At 42.6% G+C, this 12,921-nt stretch overlaps 1 protein-coding gene across 1 annotated transcript in view; it reads left to right on the top strand.

The window, feature by feature from the left end:
• The window catches only part of LOC115134233 (FERM domain-containing protein 5), a 119,417-nt gene that overhangs the window by 98,169 nt on the left and 8,327 nt on the right, over positions 1–12,921 (top strand). Inside the window, exons 5-13 of the mRNA XM_029667993.2 lie at positions 1,379–1,476; positions 2,474–2,597; positions 8,224–8,311; positions 8,561–8,649; positions 9,564–9,627; positions 9,859–9,950; positions 10,576–10,650; positions 11,904–11,972; positions 12,060–12,166. Coding sequence (XP_029523853.1) covers positions 1,379–1,476; positions 2,474–2,597; positions 8,224–8,311; positions 8,561–8,649; positions 9,564–9,627; positions 9,859–9,950; positions 10,576–10,650; positions 11,904–11,972; positions 12,060–12,166 — 806 coding nt within the window. The remainder of the gene's footprint in view (positions 1–1,378; positions 1,477–2,473; positions 2,598–8,223; positions 8,312–8,560; positions 8,650–9,563; positions 9,628–9,858; positions 9,951–10,575; positions 10,651–11,903; positions 11,973–12,059; positions 12,167–12,921) is intronic.

Raw genomic sequence — 12,921 nt, 5'->3', positions numbered from 1 at the left:
ACTGTTCAAAAGTTTGGGGTCACTAAGAAATGTCCTTGTTTTTGAAGAAATTGCCATTTTTTGTCCATTAAAATAACATCAAATTGATCAGTGTAGACATTGTTATTGTATTGGAAACGTAGATGGAAATGGCTGATTTTGAATGGAATATCTGCATAGGCGTACAGAGGCCCATTATCAGCAATCAGCACTCCAAAGTGTTCCAATGGCACGTTGTGTTAGCTAATCCAAGTTGATCATTTTAAAAGGCTAATTGATCATTAGAAAACTATTTTGCAATTATGTTAGCACAGCTGAAAACTGTTGTTCTGATTAAAAAAGCAATAAAACTGGCCTTCTTTAGACTAGTTGAGTATCTGGAGCATCAGCATTTGTGGATTCGATTACAGGCTGAAAATGTCCAGAAACAAAGAACTTTATTCTTAAACTTGTCAGTCTATTCTTGTTCTGAGAAATGAAGGCTATTCCATGCGAGAAATTGCCAAGAAACTGAAGATCACGTACAATGCTGTGTACTACTCCCTTCACAGAACAGCGCAAACTGGCCCTAACCAGAATAGAAAGAGGACTGGGAGGCAGCTTGAAGCTGCCAGTTGAGGACTTGTGAGGCATCTGTTTCTCAAACTAGACACTCTAATGTACCTGTCCTCTTGCTCAGTCGTGCACTGGGTCCTCCCACTCCTCGTTCTATATTCCATAAAGAATCTGCCATTTCCAGCTACAATAGTCATTTACAACATTAACAATGTCTACACTGTATTTCTGATCAATTTGATGTAATTTTAAAGGACAAGAAAGTTAGCTTTTCTTTAAAAAAAACAAGGACATTTGACCCCAAACTTTTGAACGGTAGTGTATATTCTTCTCATTCACATGCATGGGTTCTCCTGGGCTCATTTTGGTGTTGGTTGTTGGAAGTTGGTATCAGGGGAATCTGGGGTCCGTTGGATCGTTTCTCCCACTGTTTCTATCACGTATTACATTCACTTCAGAATCAATAAATGGGCAATCCTGTACTGTAACCATTGGTAACACCTGCTTTGTTCCAGGTGTTAGTCTCAGTCTGCAGCCAGTGTAGCTGCTGTATCTGTCAGGACAGTGCTGCTGTGTTCTGGGAAGCTCTGGTCTTGTCTGGATTCTAATCTGGAGGCTTGAACAGAAACACAGTCAGTCGACAATAGCAGCAGTTTGCCTCAGGGCATCCCCTACCAAACCCTGTCCCCAACATCTTTTGACATGTATCTGTGGCGATGTCTTGTTGTTGCAATAGATCTAAAAAATAAGTGTGGTCTGTAATGTTGATGAATATCATTAAAGTAGACAGGTGACTGAGATCCATGACCTCTGACCTTTTTCGCCCACTCTGTTCTGGTCCCAGATATTTAGTCTTCCTGCAGATCAAGAGAGATCTGTATCATGGCCGCCTCCTGTGTAAGACGACGGATGCTGCCATGCTGGCTGCCTTCATCCTGCAAGGTACAGTGACAGGACCTGACAGGCTGGATTTGCCTGCCCCACTCTCTGCACTGCACCTTCACATAACTTCTCTGCCAGTCACTCCACCATAGAGATGAATACCAGCCGGGGAAAAAAACACCTGGATTTCTCATAAGGATGTAGTTATCACTTTGTAAATTATATGCCCTGAGGGATTCTTACCTCCGTATTGACTGATCTCTACTGTATACTAAAAAGCATTAAATTAAAATGTTAATGCAGACAACACGTGCACCTCCATACTAATTTACACTGTAAAACCATAGCGGACAAAGAAAGATGGGACAGCTGATAAGTAAGATCAATGCTTTGAATGCTAAACGTGAATTTCATGCTAGATTGTAAGCCTGATTATCAGGCATCTTGCTCTCAGCAGTATCTTTAGCTGTATAAGCATGTAGCTCACACGCAGAAGACCCTCGAGATGCAGGCAGGCTGTATGTTTGAGGGGTACGGCGAGCGAGCCGAAGGCCGCAGAAAGTGCAGTGTTAGGAGAAAGAGAAGGCAGGTCCTTTGGCAGGTGCACTGGCTCTGTTCATGAGGAGGTGCTGCCTGATCACCTCCTCGTCCTCGCTCGCTGGGGGAAAGGATTGTCAGAGCCACCTGAGGGAGCTCAGTGTGGTATGAAGTCACAAATAAACCACAGCAACCCTGGGCCAGTTTATCTTGTCGTCATTAAGAGCTCTGCTGACATACAGCACAAGCTGCCTGTGAACTAACAACACCTCGGCAAGGGTGCCAGTAATGTGTGTGTAGAACTGTGTAAATACTCACCTTAGCCCTAATAATTCTTGTTTAAGAGTTCACACTTGCAGTTATTACTGCAAACATATTCTGTATCCACTTTTTAAATGATTTATTGAATGGAATGATGTTGTGAATGTTAGATATATTACTGTATGTACTGTATGTAACCATGTATGGTTAGACTGTGGTGCTGTGAAATGGTAGATCATTTGTATGAACTGTGTTCCAGCTGAGATTGGGGACTATGACCCTGGGAAGCATCCTGAAGGATACAGTTCTAAATTCCAGTTCTTCCCAAAACATTCAGAGAAGCTGGAGCGACGAATCTCAGACATACACAAGACAGAACTGATGTAAGGACCAATCTACTGTTTCTCTTTAACCTCTCACACGTGCATGAACGTTCATACACACACTGCACCTATAAGATGAATCAATTTGTCTGAGAAAGCGCTAACTTCCATTGTGCAAATGCTTATTGTCTTGGAAACTAGTTCCTTCACACTCTTCTCAAACATTTGTTTAATCAATTGGAAAACCTTCCAATACCTGCAACTAGCAGAAACAACCAGGTAGGCTGGCTAATGGCCCACTGTCATTTCAGGGTGTTGCAGAGACAAGATGGTGGGATTTTCTTGAGCACAAAAACTACCTTTCATTAATACAGTCATTATTATGAGGGTCGTGGCCCAAGACCTGTCATGGAGTGCAGTGCAATACACCTAATGAAGTGTGTGCACATACAAAGGCATACACGCACACACACACACTACTTTCTCTGCCAGCAGGTTAGCTGATGAAGCATCACTGAGGGTTTCTTAATGATGATACACTCTACTGGGCAATCAATGTAGTTTCAACATCATTTGTCAACATATTGTAACATGGAATCTATGTGGAAAATATATTGAATTTCAATTTTTACCTTTGAAATGTCAGATCAATATAAGATCCATTAACAGAAGAAAAAAATAAAAGGCTGGGCAGCACCTCCTACTGGAGAGTTGATCTATCTACAGCTATCCCTTTGGGCTCATTCAGGGTTTTAGCCCAGCCCTTGCTTAGCATTGATATTTGTCACTGACTATTGCCAATGTGTTATCATGAGAATGATTGTTGAGAAATCTCGACTTAATAGTTGAAATATTGCTATCAAAGTCATTATTAAGGGTATGTTCAATAGAGCAAATTAAATGTAACCATACTTTATCAATCATACAGTAAATCATCAATGATGCTATTTAAGCCTACAGTGTATAGCATTTGGGAAGTCATCAAAAGCTATTGTTTAAGTTCAGCCCAGGATTCAACTAAAAATAGATAATACAAAGGGTGCCTTCAGAAAGTATTCAGACCCCTGGATTTTTCCCACATTTTGTTAGGTTACAGCCTTATTATAAAATTGATTAAACAAATGTTACTTGATCAATCTACACAACAAAGCAAAAACAGGTTTTTAGACATTTCTGCTAATTTAGTAAACTGAAATATCACATTTTACATAAGTATTCAGACCCTTTACTCAGTACTTTGTTGAAGCACCTTTGGCTGCGATTACAGCCTTGAGTCTTTTTGGGTATGACGCTACAAGCTTGGCACACCTGTATTTGGGGAGTTTCTCCCATTCTTCTCTGCAGATCCTGTCAAGCTCTGTCAGGTTGGATGGGGAGTGATGCTGCGCAGCTATTTTCAGGTCTCTCCAGAGATGTTTGATCGAGTTCAAGTCTGGTCTCTGGCTGGGCCACTCAAAGACATTCAGAGACTTGTCCTGAAGCCAGTCCTGCATTGTCTTGGCTGTGGGCTTAGGTTCGTTGAGGTGAACCTTCATCCCAGTCTGAGGTCCTGAGCGCTCTGGAGCAGGTTTTCACCAAGGATCTCTCTGTACTTTGCTGCTTTCATCTTTGCCTTGATCCTGACTAGTCTCCCAGTCCCTGCCGCTGAAAAATATCCCCACACCGTGATGCTGTCATGACCATGCTTCACCGTAGGGATGGTGCCAGGTTTCCTCCAGACGTGACGCTTGGCATTCAGGCCAAAGAGTTCAATCTTGGTTTCATCAGACCAGAGAATCTTGTTTCTCATGGTCTGAGAGTTTTTAGGTGCCTTTTGGCAAACTCCAAGAGGGCTGTCATGTGCTTTTACTGAGGAGTGGCTTCCATCTGGTCACTCTACCATAATGTCCTGATTGGTGGAGTGCTGCAGAGATGGTTGTCCTTCTGGAAGATTCTCCCATCTCCACAAAGGAACTCTAGAGCTCTGACAGTGACCATCTGGTTCTTGGTCACCTCCCTGACCAAGGCCCTTCTCCCCCGTTTGCTCATTTTGGCTAGGCAGCCAGCTCTAGGAAGAGTCTTGGTGGTACCAAACTTCTTCAATTTAAGAATGCTGGAGTCCACTGTGTTCTTGGAGACCTTCAATGCTGCAGAAAGTTTTCAATACCCTTCGCCAGATCTGTGCCTCGACACAATCCTGTCTCGGAGCTTTACGGATAGTTCCTTCGACCTCATGGCTTGGTTTTTGCTCTGACATGCACTGTCAACTGTGGGACCTTTATATAGACAGATGTGTGCCTTTCCAAATTATGTTCAGTCAATTGAATTTACCATAGGTGGACTCCAGGTTTTAGAAACATCTCAAGGATGATCAATGGAAACAGGATGCATCTGAGCTCAATTTCGAGTCTCATAGCAAAGGGTCTGAATAATTATGTAAGTAAGGTATTTCTGTTTTTATATTTAATACATTTGTAAAAATGTTTTAAACTGTTTTTCACTTTGTCATTATGGGGTATTGTGTGTAGATTGCTGATTAAATGTTTTTATTTAATCCATTTTAGAATAAGGCTGTAACGTAACAGAATGTGGAATAAAGGAAGAGGTCTGAATACTTTCCGAAAACACTGTAAAGGCCTAGGTTTTTAAGATTTATTTCAAATGGAATCTTCAAGTCAATAATAAATATGTTGGATTCATGACTCCATCTCAACCAAAAATAAAAGTTAAAGAATAGGATCAAATCAAACTGTATTTAAAGTGCATTGAAAGTTTGATTTGATTTAGCCCTATTCTTTAACTTTGGATTTTTGGTTGAAATAGAGATGTGAATCCATCATATCAATTATTAATTTGTTGACAAATTGCTATTTAAATCCAGACTCAGTGGTACAGGTGTATCTTCTGCTTGGATAGCTCTATCTCCTCTAATGTTGATATTAGGTTGGGTTGACTACCAAAGACAATCAATATCACTTTTGCAATATGGTAAATAGCATAGTCACTTGTCGACAAGTTAACAAATTATCTGCTGGATTCACATCTTCATCTCAACCAAAAATAAATTTTAAAGAATAGGATTAAGTCAGTGGTTCAGATTAAACTATCCAAGCAGTAGATACATCTCCTTTAAATGTTGGTATTTGTTTGTGTTGTCAACCAAACACAATTCAATATTACTTTTGTAATACAGTAAATAGCCTAAAATTATTATTAAACATTAATTAAACATTATTCAACATTAAAATGAGTAACACATCGACGGCCACATTTTGAGGTTACAATAACAATAAATGTCTTCTTATGTAATCATAGAAAGCGTGCATATTCACGGACACAGGTATGTTGAAATCTTCACAATCTGAACAGAATCTCAAATGGCGTTGATCACTTGCACCATGTACTTAGATGTAATCTCAACTAACTGCAATTCAGGTTATTTGGTTGTGCTATTAGATCAAGCACAGTGATAACCCATTAAGTTGTTGTATAAATAAAATATCTGACATTGTATTCCCATTTGAACATTGGTGTGCTTTTAAATGGTTGAAAGTGCAGTGATAACAGAATTCAACAGACTTTTGGCTATTTTTTAGTGGGTACCAAATATTACCCAATTCTCCACATTGTAATGACATGGTGTTCCCAGTGGGACAGGCTGCGACAGACACTTCCCAACATTGATCCTTTACACTCACCCTCAGGCCTCCAAAGTTCATGTGGTTGAGGCCACATGGATAATGGTTTAGCCATAATGTCTGAGCTATTTATCCTCCCACAAGGCACTTCTCCTTTGTTTAAATCATAATTAGTGTGAGATAATGTGCTCTACATAAATTAAAGACATTGAAACATGGATCAGCCATTTTCACACTAGCTCAGAGTCGATTTGAAGGTTCTTTATTGTTGGTTCCCATTACTGAGTGCTTTGTCTAGTGACTCAGCTCAGTGAACTGGTCATGGCCATGTGACATACTGTATACTGTGGACAGCATGGAGGATGTGACTGACCAAAGGAGTGTAGTCAGAGGTTCACAGATAAAGGATCTTTAAAATTATAATTATAGATAAGATCCTCTGCTGGTCTCTAGTGGGTAGTTCATGTCTCACCACCAACAAAACACCTGTCAACATGCCTGACTCTGTGATCACAGAAAATATCATTGGAATGCTGGGACAGGTGCCTATTTGGATCTTTTGAATGCACCAGTAATTCAAGCCTATAGGGTCAATGGCATCTATTCATGTTTTTTCCATTGATTGTGATGGAGGTCAGGCTGATGCTCACGTTACTCCATTGCTGTTGCATGGTTGGTGCTTGATTACATGTTAATTGGTAGAGGTACTGTATCTAGGATGGTTGATACACTGTCTGGCCATCTATTCAGAGCTCTCTGGTCTATTCAGCATCATGCCAGCTCACTCTGTTGATCACTCCTCTGTGTAAGGGGAATACAGTGGCTTGCGAAAGTATTCACCTTCCTTGGCATTTTTCCTATTTTGTTGCCTTACAACCTGGAATTAAAATGGATTTTTTGGGGGGGTTTGTATCATTTGATTTACACAACATGCATACCACCTTGAAGATGCAAAACATATTTTTTTGTGACTAACAAGATATAAGACAAAAAAACAGAAAACTTGAGCATGCATAACTATTCACCCCCCCCAAAGTCAATACTTTATAGAGCCACCTTTTGCAGCAATTACAGCTACAAGTCTCTTGGGGTATGTCTCTATAAGCTTGGCACATCGAGCCACTGGGATTTTTTTCCCATTCTTCAAGGCAAAACTCCTCCAGCTCCTTCAAGTTGGATGCATTCCGCTGGTGTACAGCAATCTTTAAGTCACACCACAGATTCTCAATTGGATTGAGGTCTGGGCTTTGACTAGGCCATTCCAAGAAATGTAAATGTTTCCCCTTAAACCACTCGAGTGTTGCTTTAGCAGTATGCTTAGGGCCATTGTCCTGCTGGAAGTTGAACCTCCGTCCCAGTCTCAAATCTCTGGAAGACTGAAACAGGTTTCCCTCAAGAATTTCCCTGTATTTAGCGCCATCCATCATTCCTTCATTTCTGACCAGTTTCCCAGTCCCTGCCAATGGAAAAACATCCCCACAGCATGATGCTGCCACCACTATGCTTCACTGTGGGATGGTGTTCTTGGGGTGATGAGAGGTGTTGAGTTTGAGCATTTTCCTTGATGGCCAAAAAGCTACATTTTAGTCTCATCTGACCAGAGTACCTTCTTCCATATGTTTGGAAAGTCTCCCACCTGCCTTTTGGCGAACACCAAACATGTTTGCTTGCTTTTTTCTTTAAGCAAAGGCTTTTTTCTGGCCACTCTTCTGTAAAGCCCAGCTCTGTGGAGTGTACGGCTCAAAGTGGTCATATGGACAGATATTCCCATCTCCGCTGTGAAGCTTTGCAGCTCCTTCAGGGTTGAAACAAGTACTTTTTTTCATTTCACTTTACAAATTTGGACTGTTTTGTGTATGTCCATTACATGAAATCCAAATAAAAATACATTTAAATTGCAGGTTGCAATGCAACAAAATAGGACAAATGCCAAGGGGGATGAATACTTTTGAAGGCACTGTAGTTCTGTCATAGTTAATATTATTTATGCATTTTACCTTTGCTTCTTTCTTTTCATAGACCTGTATTGATGTTAAGTTTCTTAATCAGACATTGATGCTCTCTCTCAGTGGCCAGACACCTGACACATCAGAGCTGAATTTTCTCCAGAAAGCCCAGATGCTGGAGACATATGGTGTGGATCCTCATCCATGCAAGGTTGGGTGGCCAATTCTCACACACTGCTGCTTCAGTTTAAGACATTTGCATTAAAACACCCTGTTTCCTCTACTTGAGCTTTGAGGTCTCTCTTAGTAGAATGGATAATGCATTGCTAAAGCAAATGGCAGCACACAAGCATCTACACAGTCATACAGTATGTATGTGTGTATTTGATACAGGTATCTATTGTAGGTCTATTGTGTTGTGCCATAACAATGTGAGACACTGTTGTTTTGTGTATGACAGGATGTGTCTGGAAATCCAGCCTTTCTTGCCTTCACCCCATTCGGATTTGTCGTGCTTCAGGGAAACAAGAGGGTTCATTTTCTCAAGTGGTGAGTAGAATGATTTCTGCTCTAATGCTGATTTCTGGGGTGGCAGGTAGCTTAGTGGTTTGAGCGTTGGGCCAGTAACCGGAAGGTTGCTAGATTGAATCCCTGAGCTGACAAGGTACAAATCTGTCGTTCTGCCCCTGAACAAGGCAGTTAATCCACTGTTCCTAGGCCGTCATTGTAAATAAGAATTTGTTCTTAACTGACTTGCCTAGTTAAATAAATAATCCTAAACCACATACCACTGCTGGTTCTACATTCACAATCAGTGGAGTGTGTCCAGCTGATTCTCTCCTCCTGACCAGAGGGCCAGCATGCATACAGGTGTCCCATTGTCTTAGTTAGTCGCTACTATTCTGGGTATATGATTTCACAGGCCTGTCTGTTAGAAATCAACTTGTTTTTAAATGCACAAGGAAAATACATGTTCTCAAACACAACAAAGAATTGATCATGCATGCAGCAGTGACTGTAAGAATCCTTAATGACATACATGGATGAGTGCTGCTCTAACATACTATTCCATACAGCCCCTCTCATTAAGCCAGTAGCCCACTATATTAGGTCTGTAATAGTTAAATATGAGTTAGATATTCACTCCTGATATAGAAATCCCACCACCTAATTCAGTACCGTATGTCTGTAATACTTACAAATTCTGGCCACATAGACAATGTGAATGTTACAATATGTTACAGCATTTACAGCTGCTTTGTTAGATTTTTTATCTTCGGCACATTCTCCCATCCCATGTCTCCAGTTTACCTGGGGTATTATCAGATATGTGTTCTGTTAGCCAAACATGGAGCTCCATTGCTGTTTGTGTGGTCTGCTAGTGGTTGTGATTAATTTTTTAAGAGCTTGTGGCTCTCAATGCAGTTGGTTGTGTGAGTAACTATCCCCTTCCTTGTGGGCAGGAACGAGGTGACCAAACTGAAGTTCGAGGGAAAGATATTTCATATATATGCAAATCAGAAGGAGGTGAGAGCATGAATTATTGATGTGTTGGGGGAGTCAAGTATAGAGAGCAGCGCAGTGACTGTGACTGTTCTATGGCCAATACTCTCTGAAAACAGGTCCTGGAGATAGCATGTTCGAGTCATACCACAGACCGGTGTGTTCAATAAACAGCAGTAGTAATAGTAATGACTCTTGAAACTGAGAAACTGTTAGGTTGTTTTATTTTCCTGCACATTTATTTCTAATGTGCAGGACAAAAAGATCATCTTGACGTACTTTGCACCAACACCTGAGGCCTGCAAGCACCTGTGGAAATGTGGAGTGGAGAACCAAGCCTTCTACAAGTAAGTGTTATTCTTCCTCTAAGTTATAGCTATACACTTTACTCCAGGGCATCTGTGAGAGCTATCTAAAGAGGGCTCTCCTCTCCTCTGACCATGAAGTGTCCTGAGAGCAGCGTTGTCAGGCTGTTTATGAGATAGGGAACGAGACGTGAGGCAACGGTGAACTTTTGTGAGTTAGTGTGCACTGGGACATGCCAGTGAACCCTGCACGGCTCCTCCAGAGAAATGAGTGCTCCTTCCGTCTCAGCCATGACTGATTGTGTGTCCTCTCCCCCTACCTCTGGGAGGTCCCCTCCCCCTGCAACACATCAACACAATGACCAGAGAGAGTCTAGTAATGGATGAGGGTGACAGGGAAAGGGCAAACATAGGGCAGCACACACAGAGATGGAATTAGTATGTGTTTGCATCCCAATATTACACTTTATATACATCACAGAAGACTGAAATATAACAGAAATATAAAAAAATATAACTGTTTGACATAGAAACACCAAAGATGATTAATTATGAAATTATGAAAAATATGAATAACATTCCACCCTATAATGTAAAAAGTAAAAAGTATGATGTCACCCCTCTTCTCTTTCCTTTCTTCTTCTCCACCTCTCTTCCCCTCCATCAGGCTGGAGAAGTCGAGTCAGGTGAGGACAGTGTCCAGCAGCAACTTGTTCTTCAAGGGGAGTCGTTTCCGCTACAGGTACAGTAAATTATGACAGTAAGTAGAGGGCACTGCAGATAGCCCACAGCTATGCTGGAGAGCTTCTCCAGCATAGGGGACCTCAGGGCCCTGCTGTAAGCCCGTTCTTGTAGGTTCATGCTCTACAACATCCGCAGAGTACGACCCTGCCTCACACAGGAAGCGGCGCAGGTCCTAATCCAGGCACTTGTCATCTCCCGTCTGGATTACTGCAACTCGCTGTTGGCTGGGCTCCCTGCCTGTGCCATTAAACCCCTACAACTCATCCAGAACGCCGCAGCCCGTCTGGTGTTCAACCTTCCCAAGTTCTCTCACGTCACCCCGCTCCTCCGCTCTCTCCACTGGCTTCCAGTTGAAGCTCGCATCCGCTACAAGACCATGGTGCTTGCCTACGGAGCTGTGAGGGGAACGGCACCTCAGTACCTCCAGGCTCTGATCAGGCCCTACACCCAAACAAGGGCACTGCGTTCATCCACCTCTGGCCTGCTCGCCTCCCTACCACTGAGGAAGTACAGTTCCCGCGCAGCCCAGTCAAAACTGTTCGCTGCTCTGGCCCCCCAATGGTGGAACAAACTCCCTCACGACGCCAGGACAGCGGAGTCAATCACCACCTTCCGGAGACACCTGAAACCCCACCTCTTTCAGGAATACCTAGGATAGGATAAAGTAATCCTTCTCACCCCCCCTTAAAAGATTTAGATGCACTATTGTAAAGTGGCTGTTCCACTGGATGTCTTAAGGTGAACGCACCAATTTGTAAGTCGCTCTGGATAAGAGCGTCTGCTAAATGACTTAAATGTAAATGTAACGTCAGTCTACTTTACCTGAGCCAGGACACAGAGGGGACAGGGAGGGGGACAGTGTTACATTCAGAACAATGTTTCAGCATTCATTTAATTTCATTCCTTTCACATCTGTGAATGCTGAAGTGCTAGGAGCAGGGAAATAACTTGGTCTGTGAAACCTTTAAAATTACTGGTTCTTGTTACTGGAAATCTGAACTTTCTAATGGTTTAAAATAGCTACAGTATGTTGAGTCCATTATGTTATGATGAAAGGTTGAGATTGTGTTTCAATCTTTTGGAAAATAAATAATATTGCAGTGTAGTCTGGAGACGGTGATTGGGTTAGAGAGAGTTGGGTTCACCAGGTTAATCTAATCTCAGTTCTTGTGTACTGTACTGATGCTTCTCACTGAACTGCTCTGTGTAGTGTGTGGCACCAGGGAGCTCTATTATTGTGCTTTATTGTAGTGGACGAGTGGCGAAAGAAGTGATGGAGCAGAGTGCCAAAATCAAACGAGAGCCTCCAGAAATACACAGGTAAAATCAATGCTATTCACTAGATCTCAATCTGGGCACTGTATCATCCATCTCAGATGACAAGTGTGTGTGTGTGTGTCTCCACAGGGCTGGCCTGGTTCCCAGTAGAAGCTGTCCGTCCATCACTCACGGGCCGCGCCTCACCAGTGTTCCACGCACCCGCCGGAGAGCCGTCCACATTTCCATCATGGAGGGTAAGTGTTTGACCTGACCCCTGACCCACTACTCCCCTCAGTCAACACTGGCACTCCATAACAATCCCCACGGTCATGTTATGGGCAAAGGTGAATCATTGTCCCATAAGAGCCTTTAGGAATGTGGACAGGAGTGACACAGCTCTATATTGTTGTCTGTGTCCAAATGAACACATGTACAGTAATCTGGATAGTTGTGGAAATGGGTCGCCATGCTTTAGTTTGGGTCTAAGGTTTTAAAGGTAATCTGTGGATATTTCAATGGAGGGTGTTAAATCCAAACGTTTTTAAACGTATCAAGTCCTTGCTCCTATTTGGAAGTATTTTATGCCCCCCCCCAGAACACACACACATATACACACACTGTAACCTGAGCTTAGCCATGCCCCTGCTTGTGGGAGTGGAGGGCTAAGTCACAGGTGTGTGTGTCACTCAGGCTGGTCTATTTCAGTGCGAGCTATCAACACTAGGGGTGTGTGTGAGCGAGGGGTACAGTGCCAGTACAAAGGCAGCTGGTGCAGCCGTCAGTCAGTCCACCTACTCTGAACCCAGGGGCCTGGGGTCTGCAGGTGGGCCTGCCCTGCTCCTCCTCTCTCACACATGTTCTGACCTGCCTCTGTCCTCTATCCCTGAGGCTAACCTTGCAGGCTGACACTGCAGCATGGGCTCAGGTGAACAGGAGCAGCAGGACTGAAGACCTGTCCTTGTCACAGCTGAGTCCCTGCCTGTCTCCCAAATACACAGTACAGTATGTA

The sequence above is a fragment of the Oncorhynchus nerka genome, linkage group LG9a (assembly GCF_034236695.1).
Source record: "Oncorhynchus nerka isolate Pitt River linkage group LG9a, Oner_Uvic_2.0, whole genome shotgun sequence".
Classification (NCBI taxonomy): Eukaryota; Metazoa; Chordata; class Actinopteri; order Salmoniformes; family Salmonidae; genus Oncorhynchus; species Oncorhynchus nerka.
This window is presented reverse-complemented; position numbering and strand designations above follow the sequence as displayed.